The sequence below is a fragment of the Balaenoptera musculus genome, chromosome 3, assembly GCF_009873245.2.
Source record: "Balaenoptera musculus isolate JJ_BM4_2016_0621 chromosome 3, mBalMus1.pri.v3, whole genome shotgun sequence".
Classification (NCBI taxonomy): Eukaryota; Metazoa; Chordata; class Mammalia; order Artiodactyla; family Balaenopteridae; genus Balaenoptera; species Balaenoptera musculus.
Window position 1 is genome coordinate 49,505,163 of NC_045787.1, and position 26,085 is coordinate 49,531,247.

General features: G+C 34.9%; 1 protein-coding gene across 7 annotated transcripts in view; it reads left to right on the forward strand.

The window, feature by feature from the left end:
• The window catches only part of RNF180 (ring finger protein 180), a 285,515-nt gene that overhangs the window by 21,521 nt on the left and 237,909 nt on the right, over window positions 1-26,085 (forward strand). For 3 of the 7 annotated variants that reach the window (XR_005019474.1, XM_036849071.1, XM_036849069.1), the window contains exon 2: window positions 7,406-7,540. Coding sequence is in view for 3 of the 7 variants with exons in the window: in XM_036849071.1 (XP_036704966.1) it covers window positions 7,406-7,540 (135 nt within the window). In the remaining 4 variants the exon portion in view is untranslated. Of the gene's footprint in view, window positions 1-3,193; window positions 3,279-7,405; window positions 7,541-13,460; window positions 13,465-19,148; window positions 19,153-26,085 lie in introns of those variants that run through there. The other 4 variants (XM_036849070.1, XM_036849075.1, XM_036849073.1 and 1 more) reach the window with 4 other exon arrangements.

Consider the following 26,085-nt stretch of genomic DNA (forward strand, 5'->3'; position numbering starts at 1 on the left):
GTGTGTCAAGGTTATGTTTTATTTGCAGAGCTCATCTTCCTTTTATATTTTCTGGCCACCACAATTATATAAGTTACAAAGATTATCCATTTCTTAAAGAGTTGGAAAAATTTGCCAGTTAGATCATTTTTGCCTGGACCACCCCCCCCCCTATTTTTTATGAGTTTTGGAGAAGATATTTGAGGTCTATTTCAATTTTTAAAGTCTTTTTGGTTTATTCTTATTTTCTAATTTTAGATAAATTTTAGTAGTTTATATTTTGTCCACTTCATCTCAAGTTTAAATCCATGAATAAAAAGAAGGTGAGCAAACCTTGGAGACCCAGGAGTGTAGAATTTGACCTGTGCCAAATGCTGATTTTTACCATAAAAAAGTTGTAAGTAGCAAAAGGCAGATGAAGGAATGAAGCGTCTTTGTGTAGATTATAATTCCAGTAGTTGGCTTTATAGAAAATTTCATAAATTGTTATAAACTTTGTTATAAATATATTTCTCCATGGGGACCCACCTATCCTTCTTAGATATTTTAAAGGATATTGGTGGAAAATAAGATTTTCATAGGCAACATTTTTGGGACAGCTGTTTTGCTAAACTGAAGTAGCAGTTCTCAAAATGTGGCCCACACCCCCTGGTGGACCACAGAGAGTCAGGTCAAACTATTCTTGGTAATACTAAGATGTTATTTGCCTTTTCTGCTCTGTTAACATTTTCATTAATCATGGAAAAGCAATAGAGAGTAAAACTTCTGGTCCTTTAGCAGAATCAAGGCAGTGGTGACAAACAGTATTAGTAGCCATTTTATTCTTCACTGCCATACACATGCAGTTAAAAAAAAACCCTGGGCTTCCCTGGTGACACAGTGGTTAAGAATCCACCTGCCAATGCAGAGGCCATGGGTTCGAGCCCTGGTCCGGGAAGATCCCACATGCCGCAGAGCAGCTAAGCCCATGTGCCACAACTACTGAGCCTGCGCTCTAGAGCCCGCAAGCCTAGAGCCTGTGCTCCACAACAAGAGAAGCCACTGCAATGAGAAGCCTGCACGCCACAACCAAGGGTAGCCCTCGCTGCAACTAGAGAAAGCCCGCACGCAGCAACAAAGACCCAACGCAGCCAAAAATAAATAAATAAATAAATATAAATTTATTTTTTAAAAAAACCGTTTATTGAAGCAGTAAATAATATTGATTTTATTAAATCTTTACTCTTCAATACATATATTTTTAATATTCCATGTGAAAAAAAGTGGGAAGAATGCATAAAGCACTTCTGTAGTACACTGAATGCTGATGGTGGGTAGTCTTGAAGAAAAGCCCTTGTTCAGTTGTTTTAGTTGAGAGCTGAACTATCCACCTTTCCACAGCACACCATTTTTACTTGAATGACAAACTATGGTTATTCAGACATGGATATTTGGTGATATTTGTGGCAAGTGATAAAATTTGAATTTTAAACAAAAGTTAGCACTTTGAAAAACTTGTATCCACTGCTATGAGCTTAACTACTGCCCGATAATTAAAGAAGTTTTGGGTGAGGTTGGTGGTAATGTTAACAAATGTGACTTTTTTGATATTTTGTAATGAAATAGGTCAATATTTGAGAGGTATGCATAACTCAGCCAAATGTTACTTTACATATGCCCGCTGTGTTGAGGAAATACTAGAAAGTGACAGGAATATCAGGATAAGTAGTGAAGTATGGCAAAAGGAAATCTGTGAGCGGGCAATATGGAGAAAATCAAGCAGATATTAGCAGCTAGCTTGGTCCGAGAGACCAAGCTTTGGCAGGAGCCAAGAAAGTTACCATAACAAAGACTGTGACATAGGTGGGAAGAACTAGGGCCCAAGGGAGCACCCCATTTTAGAAAAATGCATGTATCTGATCTGATGAGAATTGGAGTAAGAGATGAGGAACAGGATTTGGAAGAAAAGCAGACTACTATACCTGAATTTCTTAGACCTTATCAGTCTGTAAGTTGCACCACAGTCCTATGAACAGTAATACCAGAATTTTATAGTTTGTTATTTGCATTTGTTGGCTCAGAACCCAGCACTCTCTGCAGAATCCTTCCAAGTATTTCCGAGCATTGTGAGACATTCATATGTGTTCAGCAGTAAGTTCATTTTCATGTTGTTTTACTGTTTCCCAAGGTCACTCCTCTGTTTGCTTTGATAGTTCTCTAGTTGCTGCCCCCAGGTCCTCAGAGTGTTAAAGCCATTTGGTGTATCTGCTCAAAATTGTTTAGACCCCAACAAAAAACAGGATTTTCAGTTGTTTACTTATACAGCTTCTTTTTTTCTAGAACCCATACTAGTGTCTAGGGAGCTGGAGTTAGGGATGGATTTGAGTTAGCGTCTGACAACCAGGCTGTATTCAAATCAGTTCAAAGACTACCATTTTGTTAATAGGTTCATTTACCATGTTTGACGTCTTCTTTTAGCATAAATTCTCTGAAAGAAGCCACCTCAGATGTCCTATATATCACTGTAGTGTAGTCTCCAGTTCTCCTTTCAAGTTCAGATATGTATAAACACAGCTTTATTTCTTCCCTTGGGCTCCTCACATCCCTTGCTAAAGGACTTGTATTTGGTTTGCCCCGCTGGTTAAGCAGGCATACTTAATAATTGGTATGGGAAAAAGAATTTTTGTAAGTTGAGCTGCCAGATCTCGTTGATTTGATTTCAGCGAACACTCGTTGACTGTCATTTTGGTGCCAGGTACAATATTTGATTGTAAAAATGCAGCTTTGAATAGAACATTGCGCTTTTTAGGACCTCACCATTAAATTAATAGGACACATAACACATATAAGTGTAATACAACTTGACTAGTGCTACTGTAGAGGTACATGCAAAGTTCCATGGGAACACAGAAGAGGGAGGAAGTGTAGTTTTCTGGGGAGCATCTGTAAAAGAAAATTTTGAGCTCAGCCTTAAAGGATGAAAAGTATTTCTTAAATAAGTCAAAGGAAAAGGAAGTGATATTACAGGAAGAGAGAACAGCAGATTTGAAAGTGGGAAAGCAGAAAAAAGTATTTTTAGGGAAATGCACAAAGATCTGCATAGTATTGGTGTGGAGTGTTCATGGAGGGGACACCAAGACTTGAGAGCTAGTTAAGAGTTGGATTTTAAAAGTGTAAAGGGCCTTTTTGTTTTTTAAAGAGGAAAGACTAAATGATCTTTTTATTCTCTTTGTAGAAAACACTGCAAAGTTGTCATATGAAGAGGCAATCAAAACGTATGCAGCTAAAAATATAGTGAAAAAATATAGAGGATTATACAAGTATGTCAGGACAGTTAAGTGGTAAAAAATATTATGACTTTTTAAAATTTTGAGTTTTTAATGTATGCGGTAAAAGGTTTTTTATTTTGCATTTTATTTATTTATTTTTTAACATCTTTATTGGAGTATAATTGCTTTACAATGGTGCGTTAGTTTCTGCTTTATAACAAAGTGAATCAGGTATACATATACATATGTTCCCATATCTCTTCCCTCTTGCATCTCCTTTGAAATAGTTGTAGATTCAATTGTGAATTGTGAATTATAGATTCATGGAGCAATCCTGTATACCTTCAAACAATCTACTTTATTCAGATTTTACCAGTTACATGTACTCATGTGTGTGTGTATTTAGTTATATGTGATTTTATCACATGTGTAGATTCAAGTGAGCAACACCACAATCAGATACAGAACAGTTCCATCGCAAGAATCCCTTGTGCTACCTAAAGGACCTTTTTTGACATCTTAAGAAGCTTAGACTGTATTTTTTTTATTGAAGTATAGTTGATTTACAATGTTATATTAGTTTCAGGTGTACAACATAGTGATTCAGTATTTTTACAGATTATACTTTATTTAAAGTTATTATAAAATAATGGCCATATTTCCCTGTGCTGTACAACATATCCTTGTTGCTTATCTATTTTATACATACTGGTTCATAGCTCTTAATCCCATACCCCTATCTTGCCCCTCTCCTTTTCCCTCTCCACACTGGTAACCACTAGTTTGTTCTCTATACCTGTGAGTCTGTTTCTATTTTGTTATATACATTTATCTGTTTTATTTTTTAGATTCCGCATATAAGTGGTAGCATATTTGTCTTTCTCTGTCTGACCTATTCCACTAAGCTTAATACTCTCCAGGTCTATCCATGTTGTTGCAAATGGAGCTTAGACTGTATTCTGTCCCTCAGAGTGTGATCTTCAGATCACCTGTTACAGAATCACCTAGTTGCTTGTTAAATATGCAGAATCCCACCCTAGAAACATTGAATTAGAATTCCTGGGACTGTGGCCCTGTGACATACGTTTAAATAAACTCCCCAGGTGCTTCTTATACCATACCTATGAGGACATGAATGTGAGCTGACCTCTGAATGATGAGAAGAGAGCCAACCATGCAAAGACCTGGGGTGAGGAGGTCTAGACAGGTGCTGTCCAGTAGGAGTATAATACAAGCCAGATATGTAATTTAAAAATTTACAGTAGCCACATTCAAAAAGTAAAAAGAAACGTGAAATTAATTTTTACAATATATTTTATTTAACTCAGTATATTAAAAATTTGATTTCAGCATGAAATAAATATGAAAACTATTAAGATATTTAACATTCTTTTTTTCTACACAGTATTCAAAATTCAGTGTATATTTTACCCTTACTGTGCATCTCAGTTCAGATTAGCCACATTTCGAGCGCTTAATAACACAGCTAACAAGTGGCTACCGTACAGGTTAGACAGAGCGAACAGCCAGTACAAAGGCCCTAAAGGAGATGCATGTAGAGATAGCATTTGACATTCAGAATTTGAAAATATTGGTCTTAGAGCTTTGGAATAAGATCAAACTAGATGTATAGATTTAAAAATCATTGCCATAAAAGAGTTGTCACACAGAGTATAATTCTCAGTGATTCTCAGTGAAAACTTATTAGAATCACCAATAGGGCTTTTTCTAACTACATGCTTGCACTCCAAGAGGGCATGGAACAGCCCTGAGGGGAGGGGAGAAGTGGGGAGGTGTGTATGGATCTCAGGGAAGGGGAGAACATAGGCGGATATGGAGTTTCTCCCTTGTTGATTCCGATGTGATCCCTCCCTGCAATCCCCATTCCTGGTTGAGAACCATTGGTGTTTAAAAGGGAGATGAGGATAGAAGATACTAGGAAGACTACTGAGAGATGAAAGGAGTGCTAATGAAGCTAAGGAGGGGAGCATCAACAATGGTGAAAGCAGGGGGAGGTCACAACACTTGCAAATTAAGATATTATTGATGATCATTGAGGACAAAGCTTAAGTAGAGTGGCAACTGGGCTAAGGATGGGTTCTGAAGATGTCAGTGGAGACTGAACTGCTGCCTAGCACCTGAAGGTCAGACAGAGCTAGATAGGTTGCAAGAGGGGCATGCTGTGCCCTTCCAGGCAGAATTCTTCAAATCCTTCCTTTAAATTTGGTTGAAGTCCATCTATGTTCCCTCTCTTGTCCCTTCAGCTGTTACATCTTAATTAATTGTTTGTGTATTAACACAGCCTGTCCGCACCCTGACCACACTATAGAATCACCTGGGGAACTTTTTAATAAAAAGTACCCATTCCTAACTCCCTCCCCATTTCAGAATAAGTCAAAATTTCTAAGAGTGGGGCCTGGCCTAGGCATCACTATTTTGTAAAGCTTCTCAAGTTATTCTATGAGCTAGGGTAGAAAACTATTGATCTATAGCATAGTGAGTTCTGTGACGGAAAATAAGTTTTACTCATCTTTGTGCCCCCAGAGTTTGACTCATTGTGTGGCATATGGTTAGCTCTCAGTAAATGTTTGTTGAATAAATGAAATATTAAAGATCTAACACATGAGGAAATGTGGCCAGGGAGCTAAGCAGGCCCTTGTGGACAGCTTAATAGAATAACATTTCTTTTCTTTATAATGAGTAGTTACCAGGCAGGTTATTAAATACACTGCACCTATTTTGGAATCCTTATTAGTATGAAACTGTTTTCCCAAATTGGTCTGAATCACAATACTGACATAAAATCTCAAGTATAAAAATAGACTAAAAAATTGGTAGGGTTATTATCTAAGTCTTTGCACATAGCACAAGATGTAGTATAGTTAACTGTTCCACTGAATATAATATACAAGAGAAATTAATGCATTTAGGATACAGGATTTTTCCCATTAATTTGAAGTAATTGTTTTTTATTGGAGTACAGTTGCTTTACAATGTTGTGTTAGTTTCTACTGTACAGCAAAGCGAGTCAGCTATACGTATACATATATCCCCTCTTTTTTGGATTTCCTTCCCATTTAGGTCATCGCAGACCATTGAGTAGAGTTCCCTGTGCTATACAGTAGGTTCTCATTAGTTATCTATTTTATACATAGTATCAATAGTGTATATATGTCAATCCCCATCTCCCAATTCATACCACCCCCCTTTACCCCTTGGTGTTCATACGTTTGTTCTCCACATCTGTGTCTGTATTTCTGCTTTGCAAATAAGATCATCTATACCATTTTTTTAGATTCCACATATATGCGTTAGTAAACGATATTTGTTTTTCTCTTTCTGACTTACTTCACTCTGTATGACAGTCTCTAGGTCCATCCACGTCTCTGCAAATGACCTGATTTCGTTTCTTTTAATGGCTGAGTAATATTCCATTGTGCATATGTACACATCTTCCTTATCCATTCCTCTGTTGATGGACATTTAGGTTGCTTCCATGTCCTGCCTATTGTGAATAGTACTGCAATGAAATTGGGGTGCATATGTCTTTTTGAATTATGGTCTTCTCTGGGTATATGCCCAGTAGTAGGATTGCTGGGTCATATGGTAGTTCTATTTTTAGTTTCTTAAGGAACTTCCATACTGTTCTCCATAGTGGTTGTATCAATTTACATTCCCACCAACAGTGCAAGAGGGTTCCCTTTTCTCCAGAATGATGGCCATTCTGACCCGTGTGAAGTAATTACTTCTAATTTTCACAGAATTAACTACAACTCAGTAAATCCTGTTATATTTAAAATTTAATGCTGTGGCTATTCAAAACATCCTATTTGTAAGAATATTTATAGTTCTTTGTTGTGACTTTTAAAGTTACTGGAGTAACTTATTTAACTGTTCTTACCTTTTACCACTTTTAGTGAGAACAGATGGAAAGAAATAGACAAAATGTTCTGCAAAAATAAAATAAGCTGGTAGTCACTAATATAATGCATTATTATCAGAATTAATCCTGGATATGGTTTATAGAGCACCCCTAGCCTAAGACTAGTAGATACCTCAATAAATGATAATTCTCTTCTTTCTGGTCCTCATGTAGCTAATGCTGTTCAAAGGGTTTAGAAAATCAAGTTTAATCTGACACGGTTTAACATTCTAAAAATGCATTACTTTTCCCACAGATGAAGAGAAGTAAAGAATTGATAACTAAAAATCATAATCAAGAAGAAATAAGTATTCTTCGTTGTTGGAAATGTAGAAAATGCATAGCAGGTTCTGGTTGTTTCATGGAATGTCTTGAGCATCAAGTGACTAAGGTGAGTCTTGCTAACTGTATAATCATCAAATAATTTCCTAGTATAGGAATGCTGGGGGCACACCTACACATGCACACATATCCCTTCGCACCTGACTTAGCTTTTACCTTATTTTACCTGATCCACTGAAAACATTTCAAAGTGGTATTCAAAAGGCATCCCACCTTCCACAGTTATAATTAAGTTTACCTCTAGCTGCTGACATTAACATGACCTTAAAGTTTTAAGTGCAGGATCACAAACATAGGTTGAAGATAATAGTCCATGTTTATTTTATCCCCACCATGAGTGAACTTAGTCATCACCACACAATTAAATTCAAGATCATATTAAAAAATAGAAAACCTATTTTTATATGTATATAAAAGCATATACATATATATAAACATATATATATACATATACATATTATATATATAGTATTCAGTATGGGCCTAAAAGGGAAAGTTCATGTATAATTTAAAAGTCAATAGAAAAACCTGAATAATATTTAAAAGCATTTAATTGGTTGTCCTGGTAAAAGTAAATGTTTTTTAAAAAACAGATAAAATCCCTAAACTTCTCTAAGAGCAATATGCAAGAGGCAATATCAAAGAGGTCCAAACCAGATAGTAATCCATGCATTTTACAGGGAATTCTCAATTCAGCAGAGAGAGTGGATGTAATTGTTTTCTTCCCCTTCTTCGAGAGACTGTTTGTTTTGTTTAATTTTTTCCTCAGCCACATTTGATCATGATTATTTCCTATCCACTCTAACAGATTAGCCAGCTTGAACTGATAATAGTGGAAGACTTTGACTGCATACTTACTACATGGCAGATACTTTTTTTTTTTAACATCTTTTAAAAACTGAAAAAACATTTTAATTGGAGGAAAAAATCTTTTCATGCTGAGTATTTTATTGGGTGTAATTTATAAAGTAAAAAAAAAAATGTATACAGCTTGATAAATTTTTTTCAGCCCTGCTACGAATCAGATCAAGATATACAATATTTTCATCACCCCAGAAAGTTGTTTTGCCCTTTTCCAGGCAATACTCCCCTCTCACAAGACAACCACTATATTGATGTCTATCACCATAGACTAGTTTGGCCTGTTCCTGACCTTCATTCTAATGGAATCATATAGCATATACGCTTTTGCACCTGACTTATTTTGCTCAGCATAATGTTTTAAAGGCTCATTTATGTTTTGTGTTATGTAGTTTGCTTCCTCTTTCCTGAGTAGTATGCCATTTATGAATATACCAAAATTTATCAATTTTTTCTGCTGATGGACATTTGAATTTCTAGTTTTGGGTTATGAATAAAACTGCTATCAGTATTCTTGTAAAAGACTTTATGTGTTTGTGTTTTGTTATTTCTTTTTGATATATACATAGGAATGAATTTGGGGGGGGGGGTCATAGAGTAGGTGTATTTTAAGTTTTTTAGAAACTGCTAGTAGTTTTCCAAAGTGAATGTTCACTTCCAGCAGCAGTGATGAGAATTCCAGTTGCTCTACACCTTTTTTCTACAGGTGGTATTTTCAGACTTTGTAATTTTAGACATTCTGGTAGATGTATAGTGGTATATCATTATAGTTTTAATTTGCTTTTTCCTAGTGATAATGATGTCCAGTACCTTTTTTTATGCTTATTAGTTAGGCATTGTTTTGAATGTTTTATATTATTCATTCCTTATAGTATAAGGATAGAAGGATAGATTATCTTGAAGGAGATAATCCATCGTCTCAATTTTATAGATAAGGGAACTGAGGCACAGAAGATTAAATAAATTGCCTCAGATTACACTTTTACCAGCAGTGCAGTTACAGTTGAACCTGACAGTGAGGGTCCTGAGCTTGTGCACCTCACCCCACACTCTCTTTACTGCCTTTGCTCCTCCATCAGGGTATTATGCAATGTCACACCTTCTCAATAAGCAAGAGAAGTTCAAACACTGCTCTAGGATGTAATGGGATAGGTTGTAGAAGAGAGTGATACAGGATTGAAAAAACATTCTGGTCCTCTAGGAGCTTTAAACTCTAGTCGAAAATAGGCCAAGCAGTGTAGCCTGATTTGATAAGTACTGTAACAGAGGAATGTAAGCAAATGTTGCCTGGGCTAGTCATAGTCACAGAGGTTTCCCAAAGGAGATTGTGAAATCTATGTATGTATTTTTTTTTACAGATTTTTAAGTATAATTTGTAAACCATAAAATTTATTTATTGTAAGAATACAATTCAATGATAATAGTTTTAAAATCTTTCTCTTACCTCAGAACGTTTCCTTAGGCCCATTTGCCCTGTTTCCAAGCCCAGCCTTGGGCAACCACTGATTTGCTTTCTGTCACCATAGTTTTATATATAAAATAAAATGTTTATGTATATACATAATAAAATATATATATAATTATAGAAACTAACTTATAAAATAAAAATATATTTATTAAAAATAATAGATATAAAATGCATATTTACATAAATATATTATTTAAATATTTTTATATTTATATAAAATAATGTATATAAAGGTATATATATTATATGCATATAAAATAAAACATACATATATAAAGCCTGTTAAAAACCTGCTTGAGGAATAATTCAATATCATTGTTAAGTCTAGGGGGAAGGAGGAGTATACAATTAGAGAGGGATCCTGAGGGGGCTTCTAAAGTAGTGGTAATGTTGTACTTATTAAGCTGGGTGGTGGGTGTATTGGTATTTGCTTCTCTTTAAGTATTTCTTTGAAATATACAAACCTATTTTACATTTATAAATACATACATTTGATATAAATATTAAAGATGAACTTAGAAGCATCTGTTTTAATTAAAGGAAACAATAAAATAAAATATTGGAATCTAAAAGTAGTTTATCAGATGCTATGCTGAAAGAATGCTAAATTTATCACCTATCAAATCATCTTAATTTATTACCTATTTAACAATATAATTTAAAATGTATCTGTGTATAAAATAAGTGTTTTTCTTGTTTCTGGAAGTGTTTTGTTTGTCTACTTTCTGTAAATGGAATCAAAACATAGGTGGGTATTCTTCTGGTTGCTGCTTTTACTTAATATCAGCATGTAGTGCAGCTCCAGTTTTTCACTTTTGTGTAGTATTCCAGTGTATTAATATATCACAATTTATAATTCACTCTACCATTGAGTTAAATCTAGTTGTTTTGCTCTTACAAGCCATGCTACTTGTCCATATCTTGACAAACATAGGCAGGAGTATATTACTGGAAATGGAGTTGTATGTTGCAGGATATGTGATTCTTCACCTTTACTGGGCAACGCTAAGTTGTTTTCAAATGACAGTCCCATGAGCAGCAGTTAAACATTGCTGTGATTCCACATCTTTGCCAACATTTAACATCTTTTCATTGCTTAAGGCTGTTTGTGTTTTCTGTGAAATGTCTTTTTTTCCTTGCCTGTTTTTCTATTATGTAGTTTTGATTTTTGGAAGCTCTTTATGTACTCTGAATACTAATTATTTGTTGGTTATTGTATTGCAAATATCTTTTGCCAGTTTATATAACTTGTATTTCACTCTATGTGGTATCTTTTGATGAACAGAATTTGTAGAATAATATAGATAAATTTATTAATCATCTCCTTTATGTTCTGTACTTTTTGTTTAAGAAATTCTTCAGTACCCTGAGGAGAAGATTTTTTCCTTTCCTTCTACTGAATACCCAAAGTTGAGATAGGCATCTTTCCTTCTTTGTCCTTCTGAGCAACAGGTTTATTTCTCATTCACCCTTATACTGATATTATAACCCAGCTTTATGTAGGAGTTCCCTCTTATAGTCTCCCGACCCTGAGCAAACCCTGGACTTTGTCTCCTATCTTCCTCACCCCATGCAGGTGTGAAATGGCCCTCAGAAGAACATGAGGAAATAGCATCCACAGCTGTTGGCTCCAGAACCACACTTGTTTAGCCCTTACCAATGCCAGGAAATGGAAGTCTCACACGCTGCCTCTTAGTCCCCACAAAACTAGGAACTGGACATTGGAATCACTAACTTTTGCTGCAGACTATCTAAGTACCTTCAAAACCAAGCTTGCTAGAAGAAACAGCACAAATATACTCATCACTTCTGCTTTCATAATATTGAACAGTATCAGCTTGGGGAAAGCTAGGTCATGTGTGGAACTTGAGCTGTAAGGGAATCTGGGACATTTGAGCTTTAGTTTTCCAGCCACTGGCATATGGTAAGGCATGTGACTGGGAATTTAGAATGGAATTTTGAGACAGTCTACAATGTCCACAGGGACAAAAGGGGACTCCTACTCTACCTTCAGGCCTGAGATACATGAAATGTGGGCCAGAACCAAAACCAAAAGCAAAAAATAACAATGAAAACAGTAAAACCAGAAAATAACAAAATTGGTCTCCGTTTGTGAAGTCTGGCGGGGTGGGCAGAGGTGGTGTCCTCCGCTTTCACTTCTTAGTCCATTTTGACACAGTTTGGGGCACGTCAAGTTTATGTGGCCTAAAAGGACATTTAAAAAGAGATTTCTGGAAGGCTGCTGGTTCTATGGATATGGGAATCAGAGTAGAGATCTGAAGTAAAAGTGTGGATTTGGGAGTCATCAGCATTTAAGTGGTGAGTCAAGCTGTGAAAGTAGATGAGATCACCATGCAGAGTGTGACTGGAGTGAGAAAGAAGAGGGCCTAGGAACATTTAAGGGATGGACAGGAAAAAAAAATCACAAAGTAGGAAAAAAAGAGTAGTAAGAAAGATAGGATTGAAAATCAGGATACGGTGTTATGGAAGTCAAGGGATGAATATCTTCCAGAAGGAGAGATTCGTTAGTAACATTGAACGTTGTAGCGAGACATAGAAGACCAGATACTGCCTTTAATGTGCAGGTTGTACACTACATAATTCTAGAGGGTGCTAATCTGTGAAAGGTGCCCCCAGATTTGTACAGAAATGGCATACAAACTGCATGGCCAAATGTAGAGACTCTGAATGAGAATTAAAAGTATGCTTTGGTTTTAGCAAAGAGGAAATCATTGGTCAATGTTCATTGTAGCTGTGAGTCCTAACCACCGAAGTGACTGTATCTGGAGATGGGTCTTTAGGAGGTTTCTAAGGTTAAATCAGGTTATAAGGATGGGGCCTTAATCCAGTAAGAAGAAGAGAGAGAGAAATCTCTTTTCTCTCTTATAAGAAGAAGAAGAGAGAGATCTCTTTCTCTCTCTACCATGTGAGGATACAGCAAGAAGGCAGCTATCTGCAAATTAAGAGGAGAGCTCTCACCAGTACCTGAACATGCTGGCACTTTGATCATAGGCTTCCAGCCTCCAAGATTGTGAAGAATAAATGTCTGTTGTCTAAGCCACCCAGTCTGTAGTATTTTGTTATGCCAGCTAAGATCAACTAAGATATGACAGGCACTGGAAATGCAATGAAGAGCAGAAGAGAAGTGTTCTGTCCTTGTGAAACTTTCAGGATAGTGTTCAATCATAAATATTAAATTATTAGCTGTGTAAGTGGAAAAAAAGGAAATGTATAAGGAGCCATAAAGATAGGACATAGACATAGGATTGTTGTTGTAAGCGGGAGGCTTTCCTGAGGAAACGACTTGTGTAGAGACACGGTGAATGAGTAGCCAGGACAGTACAAGACAGAGGACCTTCCAAGCTTTGGGACCAGCATATTCAAAGGCCCTGTGGTGGAAAGAATGTGATGTATCTCCATGGAACTAGAAGATTTCTATGATTGGAGGGCAGAGATTGAGAGAGAGTTTGGCCAGATTTGAGGCTAGAAAGATGGGTGTTGGTTAGATCATTTATGGTCTTGCAAGACAAATTAAGGACTTTGATCTTTTTCCTAAAAGCTGGAAAGTCAGTGAAAAGGAGTGACATGACCATTGAAATTTTAAAAAATTATTTTGGCAATTTTGAAAGCATGAAATTAGAAAGGTAGCAAGAATAGATGCAGGGAATGGTCTGCCTTTAAATGAGGCTTTCAGTTTCTCTTTTATTCATTCTGACTTTTGAGTGAAAAAAATTGTCACCCTTGAAGTACGTTCTCAACCTGCAAATAGTAAAACCAGGCAGTCCAATAGGATTTGGTTCGTTTATATTTATAACCCTTTAAACATTTAATTAATAATGTTAATCTAAATGACATTTTTATTACCTGATCTTTTTCCCTGTAGTGTTTATAGCTGATAGCTGCAAATATTTAAATAAACTATATTACTTAAATAATATAGTTGGCTAACTTTTAATGTGTTAGCTAAGGGAATGTTATTACTAACATTGGAAATGTGTTAGTGTTGAACATTTTTCAAAAATTATATAATAATATTATGTCACCTTTTTACATTTAACCTGTCCTGTTCAATTAAAACTCTTAACAATCATTAAATGATAAGAAGATAATGCATACAGTTTGTAATTTTAAAATTAAAGAAGTTCTCTTTGTACACAGTAACTGAAAACATTCTCTACCCTTAAAGAAAAAGCAATATCAATAACAATGCGTTAGCTCCCCCTACTGCTTGAACAAAAGATTTCATTTACAATATATTTTGTCAACATTTTTCTGACAGTATTAAGTGAAACTGGCTGTTAGTTACTTCTCTTCCTTCACTTCCTCCTTTGCCCACATGATAAACTTGAAACACAAAAAGCTGTCTAGTAAGGTTTTAAAAATCCTAATAATATAGTTTTTCTATTTTTCAGTTTATTTTTTCCCAAGGAGATAACCTGACGCCACTACTTTAAAGCCTTTAAATTCCTCAAATGAGGTTGCTTCGTTTAATCATTTATCTTAAAATACATCCATTAAAACTTGTTTTATCATGTATATTTGTGTGATTTTTTAAAAAATTAAGTGACTGGGGCTTCCCTGGTGGCGCAGTGGTTGAGAATCTGCCTGCCAATGCAGGGGACACGGGTTCGAGCCCTGGTCTGGGAAGATCCCACATGCCACGGAGCAACTAGGCCCGTGAGCCACAACTACTGAGCCTGCGCGTCTGGAGCCTGTGCCCCGCAACGGGAGGGGCCGCGATGGTGAGAGGCCCGCGCACCGCGATGAAGAGTGGCCCCCGCTTGCCACAACTAGAGAAAGCCCTCGCAGAGAAGCGAAGACCCAACACAGCCAAAAATAAATAAATAAACAAAGTAAACAATGCCTTAAAAAAAAATTAAAAAAAAAAAATTAAGTGACTATAGACTTTATAGTTTGATGTCGTATTTTACCTGTAAAATTAAATTGGAAATAAATATCATGAATATCATATATATATATATGTTTCTAAGACAGTGTGTGTAATTACAGTTGAAGTAGTTGGCAGTCTCATTTATAACTGAGGCCTCTGTGTTTATCCTGGTTTTCTTTGTTTGCCATATCTAATTTTCAGAAAGGGAAACAATACTATACACTCTTAACCCAACCTTTTATGCTCCTTCCACCAGTATCAATTGCTGTAACTGATTTTTGTCTTTTTTGTTGGCATGAGAGAATGCTTTAACTTTTAAATATTTAGAGAAAAATATGTGCTTGCTTTATGTTAATAGTTCTCAAATCAGGGAGATTGGTTTGGGAGCTGCATATCAGAATCAACTGGAATTTTTTCTAAACCTACCTTTCTTCTGTATAAGTTAGTACATTGTTTTTGGTTAATTTAAAAGTAAGTTATGCTTCCAGTTTTTTTTTGTTTTGTTTTGCTTTTTTTGTAATCCTCTGGAAGAATAGTAGTATCATGCCTTAAAACATACTCAGGCTAAAGATGTAAGAAAGATGATTGCCCTGTAAAAGATAGCATTGATTTGGTCTAGGAAGTAACAGTGGAAGCTTAGTGACTTGAGTTCTGAAGCCAGACTGCCTGGATGGAAATCCTTCCTTTGCTACTTACTGTGTGACCTTGGACAAGTTACATAAAAGTTACTTACTTTCTCTTGTTTCAGTTTCCTTATTTGTAAAATAATAAAACCTTTCAAAGAGTGCCTGGGCTGTAGTAGCACAGTACAAATGCTTGTTACCTGGTAAAAATAACAAGAATAGGTACATTGTAAAATTTCCTTTACCTACCTAGATATATGACTCCAATGTTTTTTCTCATAAGAATGTTCATAAAACATCTCTAGAATTTATAACAGATAGTGGTTTCATAGTATAGTGATCAATCTTATGTGACTAAATATCATGGTCACTTTATCTGATTAAATGAAATAATGGAATATGCACAATGAAATAGTAAAATGAGATAATACGTGTTAAGGTAAAACACAGTCCCTGGCATATAAATAAGTTTCTTTACTCCCTTTATATGGTCAACACTGTGTCTAGTAATGACCCAATAAATCTTGATAGGTTGATTACCATTAACTTATTTTGACATAATATTCTATTCTTTGTACCATTGTAGAAATATTTATTTATTTAGCTCATGGATAGACAGAACCTTGAAAAGTCCGAAAAAATTTCGGATCTAATAGTGAAGTAAAGAAGGCTGTATTTGTCAATTCCACTTTGTATTCTCTACGAAAGCCTTTTAAAGAATTCATTAGTTATACTAATCTGCATAACTCTCAGCTCCTAATGGAAGGGGCTAATGTGTACAGGTATTGATGTTTACAAGATTAATTCTGTTCTTCAAAAAGTAAATTTAGGTAAAGTTACACTGCTAACTTTTAGGGTTAGTTTTATTAGGGTATACTTTTTTTTTTTTTTTTTTTGGCTGCATTGGGTCTTCGTTGCTGCGCATGGGCTTTCCCTAGTTGCAGTGAGCGGGGGCTACTCTTCGTTGGGGCACATGGGCTTCTCATTGTGGTGGCTTCTCGTTGCGGGGCAGGGCTCTAGGTGCGCGGGCTTCAGTAGTTGTGGCACGCGGGCTCAGTAGTTGTGGCTCGCGAGCTCTAGAGCACAGGCTCAGTAGTTGTGGCGCATGGGCTTAGTTGCTCCGCGACATGTGGGATCCTCCCAGACCAGGGCTTGAACCCGTGTACCCTGCATGGCAGGCGGATTCTTAACCACTGCACCACCAGGGAAGCCCAAGGGTATAATTTATATGTAATGAAATACACATTTCAGTGAGCTTTGACAAATGTATATGTACTCGTGTACCCACCACCATTGTCAAGAGGTAACAACATTTGGTCTTTTCTAGAGTTTCTTATATATGTAATCATAGAGCATATATTCTTTTATGTCTGGCTTTTTATGCTCAGCATAGTGTTTTTGAAATTGATTCATATTGTTGCATATATCAGTAGTCCATTCCTTTTTATTACTGAGTATTACTTCATTGTATACATTTCACAGTTGTTTATCTACTGTATGGATGCTGTAGTTGTTGATGGACATTTTAGATGTTTGCAGTTTTGAGCTACAAATCTTTATGTGGACCTATATTTTTATTTTTCTTGGTTACTACTAGGGATTGCTTGGTTTTATGATAAGTATGGGCATAGCTTTTTAAGAAACTGACAAACTGTTTTCTAAAATGACTATATCATTTTGCATTCCCGCTGAAAATGTATGAGTTTCAGTTGCTCTATGTCTTTGTCTGTACTGATATTTCCAGTTCTTTTTGCTTTTTTCTTTCCCTTTTTTTTCTTTTCTTTTTTCCATTTTAGCTTTTGTAATAAATATGTAATGTTGTCTCATTATAGTTTGAATTTGCATTTTTCCAGTGACTGTTATGCCTCTTTTCATGTGATTATCAGACATTAGTATATCTTCTTTTGTGAAATGTCTGTTGAAATTTTATAATCATTTTTTAAATTGTATTTTCTTCTTATTTAGTTGTAAGAGTTCTTTATATATTCTGGCTAAAAAGTTCTTGTCAGATACAGGTTTTGCAAAAATTTTCTTCCAGTCTGCGGTTTGTGTTTTCATTTTCTTAGTGATGACTTTCAAAGAGTAGATGGTTTTAATTTTGATGAAATCCAGTTTATCATTTTTTTCCTTTATGGGTAATGTTTTTGTGTCCTGAGACTACTTTGCCTATCCCCAGGTTTCAAAGATTTTTTTCCTGTTTTCTTCTAGACATTTTGTGGTTATGGCTTTTACTTTTAGGATCCTGATCCATTATGATTTGTTTTTCATGTGTGTGGTAAGCATTTTTATTATTTTTGTTATTATTATTTTTTTTACTTAATATGGATACTCAGTTGTTCCAGCACCAATTATTGAAAAGTCTATCTTTTCTCATTATCTTGGCATATTTACCAAAAAACAATTAACTAAATTTATATACAGATCTATTTTTTTACTCTATTCCATTGATCTAATAAGTGTTAAAATCAGATAGTGTGTGTCTTCTACATTTCTTATTCTGTTGCAAAACTTTTCAGGATGTTTTAGGTCATTTTGCATTTTTTACATAAATTTTACAATGTATTTATCAATTTCTATAAATAAGCCTGCTGGGATTTTGAGTGGGTTGTATTGAATCTAAAGGTTAATATGGAAGCAATTGACATCTTAAAAATATCAAACTTTCCATTCTATGAACATGATATATTTCTTGGTTTTATTAGGTCTTTAATTTTTCTGTATAGTGTTTTGTAGTTTTCAGTGGACAAGTCTTGTTTATATTGTGTCAGGTTTATACCTAAGTAGTTCATGGTTTTTTGGTACTATATTAAGTGGTATTTTTTAAATGTTTACTTTCCCATCATTTGTTGTTCCAGAATTGCGGTACACAGAAATTTGTATATTGACATTCTATACTGAAATTGTGCTTATTAATTTAACAGTTTTTATGGTGAATTTCTTAGTATTTTCTTTATATTGTGTTGTCTGTGAATAAAAAAGTTATTTTGTTATTTTTTAAAATTATGCTAAAATACACATAACATAAAATTTACCACTACGGCTATCTAGTACACTTACAATGCTGTGCAACCATCATCACTGTCTAGTTCCAGAACATTCTCATCACCCCATGTGGAAAGCCCATGCTCATTAAGCAGTCACTGCCCATTTCCACCTCCCCCGAACCCCTGGCAATTACTAATATGCTTCCTGTCTCTATGGATTTACTGATTCTGGATATTTAATACAAATGAAATCACACAATATACAGCCTTTTGGTCTGGCTTCTTTCACCCAGCACAGTGTTTTCAAGGTTTATCCATGTTATAGCATGTATCAGTATTTTACCCCTTTTTATGACTGCACATTATTTCATCATAGAGATCTACCACATATTGTTTATACATTTATAAGTTGATGGACATTTGTGTTGTTTCCACCTTTTGACTATTTTCAGTAGTGTTGCTATGAACATTTTTATACAAGTTTTTGTTCAAACACCTGTTTTTTTATTATTTTGGATATACACCCAGGAGTAGAATTCTTAAGCCTGTTGGTAATTCAATGTTTAACTCATTGAGGAACCACAAAACTATTTTCCACAGTGGCTGCACCATTTACATTCCCACCATAAATGTACAGTGGGTCCAATTTCTCCACACCCTTACCAACCTTTATTTTCTGTTTATTTCATTATTTTTATTTTTTATTATAGCCATCCTAAGTGGGTGTGAAGATGTATCTCGTCGTTTTGTTGATTTCTAATCTGTATGTTTTTTATTTCTTTTTCTTGTCATACTGTACTGACTTGGACCATCAATACAATGTGGACTAGAAAGGTGAGAATGAAGACATTCTGTTCCCCATCTTAGGGTAAAACAATTATCTTACACCACTGAGTATAAGTTTAGCTAAAGGTTTTTCATAGATACCTTTTATCAGATTGAAAAAGTTTTCTTCCATTTTTAGTTTCTAAGTTTTCATTATGAATGGATGTTGAATTTTATCAAATGATTTTTCCACATATATCAAAATATTTTTTACATTTTTGTTCTGTTTTATATTACTATATTGAGTTATACTGAATGAGTTTTGAATGCTATATCAATCTTTCATTCCTGAGATACACACCACTATGTATTCCTCAATTCTTTCAGTAGTGTTTTCTAGTTTATAATGGAGAGATCTTATACATAGTGTATTAAATTTATTCCTAAGTTGTTCATGTCTTTTGCTGCTGTTATAATTGATATTTAATAAGTTACCCATTACAATTTCTTGTGGCTAAAGAAATAGAGTTGAATTTGTATATTGACTTTATATCCTGCAAACGTATTATGCTAAACTCACTTTTTAGTTGCTTTTTGTGGATCCCTCAGTATTTTCTACCTATATATGATAATCTATTGCTAAATTTTACTTATTAATATTTTATCAAGGATTTTGATGCTTTGTTTAAGAGAGATGTTCGTCTGTGGATGTCTTTTTTTTTCTTTTTTTTATTCAAAGTATAGTTAACTTACAATATTTTATTAATTCCATATGTACAACATAGTAATTTGATATTTTTATGTATTATACTTCACATAGTTATTATAAAATATTTACTATACTCCATATGCTGTACATTATGCCCTTGTAACTTATGTATTTTATACCTAGTTGTTTGTACTTCTTAATCCTTTTCACCCATTTTAGCCCTCCTCTTATCCCTCTCCTTTTTGGCAACCACCAGTCTGTTCTCTGTATCTGTGAGTCTGTTACTGTTTTGTTATATTTGTTTGTTTGTTTTGTTTTTTAGATTCCACATGTAAGTGAAAACGTACAGTATTTATCTTTCTCTCTCTGACTTATTTTACTAGCATAATGTCATCAGGTCCATCTATGTTGTCACAGATGGCAGGATTTCATTCTTATTTATGGCTGAGTGACACTCAATTGTGTGTGCATGTGTGTGTGTGTGTGTGTGTGTGTGTATATACACATACACAAACACATATACCACATTTTCTTTATCCATTGATGGACATTTTTGTTGTTTCCATATTTGACTGTTGTAAGTAATGCTGCCGTAAACATTGGGATGCATATATCTTTTTGAAGTATTGTTTTTGTTTTCTTCAGATAAATGCCCAGAAGTGGAATTACTGGATCGTATGGTAGCACTATTTTTTTTTTTTGAGGAACCTGCATACTATTTTCAATAGTGGCTGTACCAATTTATATTCCCACCAGCAGTACATGAGGGTTTCCTTTTCTCCTCATCCTTGTCAACATGTGTTATTTCTCATCTTTGTGATGGTAGTCATTCTGACAGGTGTGAGGTGATATCTCATTCTGGTTTTGATTTGCATTTCCCTGATGACTAGGGATGTTGAGTTTTTTTCATGTGCCTATTGTCCATCTGTATGTCTTCTTTGGAAAAATGACTGTTTAGATCCTCTGACCACTTTTTAACTGTATTGTTTGTTCTATTTGATATTTAGTTGTGTGAGTTCTTTACCTATTTTAGATATTAACCCTTTATCAGTTACATCATTTGCAAATATCTTTTCCCATTCATTAAGTTGCCTTTCCATTTTGTTGATGGTTTCCTTCACTGTGTAAAAGCTTTTAAGTTTGATTAGGTCCAATTTGTTTGTTTTCACTTTTGTATTCCATGCTTGAGGAGACAAATTCAAAGAAAATATTGCTAAGACCAGTGTCAAAGACCATACTGCCTATGTTTTCTTCTAGAAGTTTTGTGGTTTCAGGTCTTACATTTTGGTTTTTAATACATTTTGAATTTATCTTTGTATATGGCGTGAAAAAATGTTCTAATTTCATTCTTTTACATGTAGCTCTCCAATTTTCCCAACACCACTTATTGAAGAAACTCTCTTTTCCCTATTGTATATTCTCACCTCCTTTGTTGTAGATTAATTGACCATATGTGTGTCAGTTTATTTCTGTTCCATTGATCTTTGTGTCTGTTTTTGTGCCAGTACAATACTGTTTTGGTAACTGTAGCTTTTCTGTAGCAAAATCTGAAGTCAGGAAGTATGATACTTTTACCTTTGTTCTTTTTTTCTCAAGATTGCTTTGGCTTCTTGGGGTCTTTTGTGGTTCCATACAAATTTTAGGATCATTTGTTCTAGTTCTGTGAAAAATGTAATGGGTATTTTGGTAGGGATTATATTAAATCTGTAGAATGCTTTGGGCAGTATGGACATTTCAACAATAATTTTTCCAATCCATGAACATGGGATATCATTCCATTTATTTATATTATTTTTAATTTCTTTCTTCAGTGTCATATAGTTTTCAAAGTACAAGTCATTCACCTCCTTGGTTAAATTTATTCCTAGGTATTTTATTCTTTTTGATACGATTGTAAATGGGATTGTTTCCTTGATTTCTCCTTCTGATAGTTTATTATTAGTCTATAGAAGTGCAACAGATTTCTGTATATTTTTCTTATATCCTGCAACTTTATTGAATTCATTTATTAGTGCTAATAGTTTTTTGGTGAAGTGTTTAGGGTTTTCTGAATAGTACAGTATCATGTCATTTGCAAATAGTGACAGTCTTACTTCTTTCCTTCCAATTTGGATGCCTTTTTTTTTTTTTTCTAGTCTGATTGCTGTTGCTAGAACTTCCAGTACTATGTTGAGCAAAAGTGTTGAGAGTGGGCATCCTTGTCTTTTTTTTAATTTTATTTTTATTTTATTGAAGTATAGTTGATTTACAGTGTTGTGCTTGTCTTATTTCTAATCTCAGAGGAAAAGCTTTGAGCTTTCCACTGTTGAGTAGAATGCTAGCTGTGAGTTTGTCATAAATGGTGTTTACTATGTTGAAGTATGTTCCCTCTATACCAACTTGGTCAAGATTTTTTTTATTATGAATCGATGTTGGATTTTGTCAAGTAGTTTTTCTGCATCTGTTGAGATGATTGTGTAATTTTTATTCTTTGTTTTGTTAATGTGATGTATCACAGTGATTGACTTGTGGTTTTTGAACCATCTTTGTATCCATGGAATAAATCCCACTTGATCATGATGTATGATCCTTTTTATGTATCGTTGAATTTGGTTTGCTAATATTTCATTGAAGATTTTTGCATCTGTGTTCATCAGGGATGTTGGCCTCTTATTTTCTGTAGTAGTAGTGTCTTTGTCTGGTTTTGGTATCAGAGTAATGCTGGCCTCATAGAATGAATTTGGAAGTGTTTCCTCCTGTTCAATATTTTGGAATAGTTTGAGAAGGATAGGTATTAACTCTTCTTTAAATTTTTGATAGAATTGCCCTGTGAAGCTGTTGTGTCGTGGACTTTGGTTTTTTGGGAGTTTTTTGATTACTGATTCAATTTTAATATTAATAATTGGTCTATTTATATTTTCTGTTTCTTTTTTATTCAGTCTTGGATGATTGTTTCTAGAAATTTATCCAATTATTCTAGATTGTCCAGTTTGTTAGCATGTACCTGTTCATAGTATTATCTTATGATTACATTTTTGTGATATTGGTTGTAATTTCTTCTTTTTCATTTCTAATTTTGTTTACTTAGACCTCATTTTTTTTTCCTTGATGAGTCTGGCTAAAGGTTTGTCAATTTTGTTTATCTTTTAAAAACCAGCTCTTAGTTTCATTGATCTTTTCTATTTTTTTGTCTCTATTTTCATTCTAACCTTTATTATTTTATTATTTTGTTTGATTTTCTCTGTTTTAATGGAATTAGGGGAAAGAGTTACATATCCTGGTCTTGAAGGTGTGTCCGTGTGTGGGAACATCCCTATACAGGCTGCTTGTGCCCCGTGGCATTGGTGGGAGAGTTGAATCTAAAGCAATCATGGGCCATGTCTTCTCCTGGGATGTGCTGCTGACCACTGCCTTGGTGGGAGGTAGGGCCAAAGTTGGATGAGCTAGAGCCAGAGCCCAGTGTGAGTCAGGGTTTTTCCCATACTTGATGGTAATTGCACCCCTGTCTGGTGGTGGAACTGTGGCCTGAGGGGCTAGAGTAGGAACCCTGAGGGAATTGGGCTTTTGTCTCAGAGCATTGGTGGTTTTGGACTTGGATTGTCTTGGTTAGGGATGAGGTCAGGGCCCAAGAGGCTGGAGCAGCAGTTCTGATCCAGTTTTGCTTCTCCTCTTCTCAGCAGGCTTACAATGGTGATGGTGGTCTCTGCCTTGGTTGGGGGTGGGTGTCAGGGCCCAAGGGGCTGGGGCAGCCATTCTGAGCTGGCTGTGCTTCTCCCTACTGTGTGTGATGGCAGTCTCCACGTTGGTGGGAAGCAGTGCCTGAGCTGGAGGGGCTAGAGCAGGTGCTCAGTGTAGGTTGGGCGGGCATGCTGGGATGGTCCTGGCAGGCTGGCCAGAGCACCAAGCAGTTTTCATTCTGCTGCCTCTATCCTTGGACTGGGAGCAAGCAAGTCTGTGTGCATGCCCTTCAAGAGCAGAGTCCCGGTTTCTTACAGCCCTCTGGAAAACCCCAGTGATTTTCTAAGTATCCAAGGGGACTTATCTTCCTGGTGCCAGACCCCAGGGCTTGGGTGCTTAATATGGGACTTGAATCCCTGACTTCTTAGGGAGGATGCCAAGACTGTGATATCCCCTTCCTCCTCTTGGTCACCAACTAAGGGGCTGGGTTGCAACTAGAAATGCTTCTCTTCCTCTCCTACCAGACTCTGTGTGGTTCTCTTTTTCATAACCTTGGTTGTAAAAGAGCCATCTGTCCTGCTAGTGTTCAGGCCATTCTCAACAAGAGTTGCCCTATATGTAGTTGTAGTTTTGATGTTTTTGTTGGGGGAAGTGAGCTCAGGGTCTTCCTACTCCATCATCTTGATCCTCTCCTTCATGGATGTCCTTTATTGTAACGTCTTTATCTTTAAAAATTTTTGTGATAATGCTGGCCTCATAAAATGAGTTGGGAAGCAGTCCATCTTACTCAGTTTTCTGAAAGAATTTGTATAGGATTTGTACATTTCTTCCTTAACTGTTTGATACAGTTCACCAGAAAAGCCATCTGGGCCTGGAGCGGTTTGTTTGTTTTTGGTGGCAGACAAGATTTAATTTCAAATTTAGCTTAATTGATTTAGAGCTGTTCATATAGCCCATTTCTTCTTGATTCATTTAAGTAAATTGTATCTTTTCAGAATTTTATTTCATCTAGTTTGCCAACTTTTTTCATAAAAATTTCCACTCCATTACATTATTATTGTTTAAATGCCATTGATTCTATAATGATGTCTCTCCTTTTCCCAAATATTGGTCATGTTTTATCTTTCTTTAATATCTTTCAGTTTCATTGTTTGTCTATTTTTTATTTTATTTATTTCTGATATGTATTATTTTCTTTCTGTTTACTTTAGTCTTAATTTGCTCTTCTTGTAGCTTTTTAAGTTGGAAGAAGCTTAGATCATTGAATTTAGACCTTAATTTTGTCAAATATATTTATACTCTAAAGTATCCTATGACCACTGCTTTATCTGCATCCTACAAATTTTAATATCTGTGTTTTCCTTTTTATTCAATTTGAGGTATTTTCTCATTTCTCTTGTGATTTCTTCTTTGACCCATAGGTTCTTTAGAAGTATGTTTTTTAATTTCCAAGTACTTGGGGATTTTTCAGATATCTTTCTGCTGTTGTTTTCTAATTTAATTCCATTATAGTAGAGAACACATTTGGCATTACTTCATTCCTTTCAAATCTAAATAATGGTCCAACAAATGGTCTTTCTTGGAACATATTCCATGTGCACTTTAAACAAATATCTATTCTGTGTTGTTGGGTATAGTGTTGCACAAATGTCAGTTGATTGATGGTGTTGTCTAAATGTTCTGTATTCTTACTGAGTTTCTGTCTACTTGTAATACAACTTTATAAGACAAATGCTGAAATTTCCAACTATAATTATGCATTTGTCCATTTTCTTTTTAAGTTCTGTCAGCTTTTACTTCAAGTATTTTGACATTTGCTATTCGGTGAATACATATTTACAATTGTTATGTCTTCCTGATGAATTGACTCCTTTATAATTATGAAAAGTTTCTTTTATATCCCTGACAATATTCCTTGTCCTGAAATCTGCTTTGATATTAATATAGCAACTCTAGCTTTCCTTTGATTTATGTTTGCATGATAAAAATTTTTATCCTTTAAATTCCAAACCTGTGTGCGCCTTTATATTAAAAATGAATTTCTTGTATATGATGTATAGTTTGGTCTTTGTCATCCAGTCTAATATCCTCTGATTTGTAATTGGAGTATTTAGACTATTACATTTAATGTGAGTATAAATATGTTTGAGCTTAAATGTAACATCTTATTTATTCCCTATTTGTCTCATGTTCTGTCTTCTGTTTTTCTTTTACTGCATTTTTGGATTAAGTTATTTTCAGGATTCCTTTTATGTCTTCTGTTGACTTTTTAGGGTACTGTTTTTCCCTTAGTGGTTGATCTTTGGTTTACAATATGCATCCGTAATTCACAGTCTTCCTTTAAATTATATTATGCCATACCACATATAGAGTGAGAATCTTACTCAGTATGCTTTCATTTCTCATTTCCTATTCTTCATATTGTTGTCTTCAGACATTTTATTTTTGCATTTAAAACTCCACAGTTTATTTTTAACAAACTGCTTTAACAAGTAAGTTGTCCTTTAAAGAAAATTAAAAAGAAAAAAATAAATTTTACATTTACCAACATATTTACCATTTGAGGATCACTTTACTCAGTTGTGTTGATCCAAGTTTCATTTGATGAAATTTTTCTTGTACCTGAAGAACTTCCT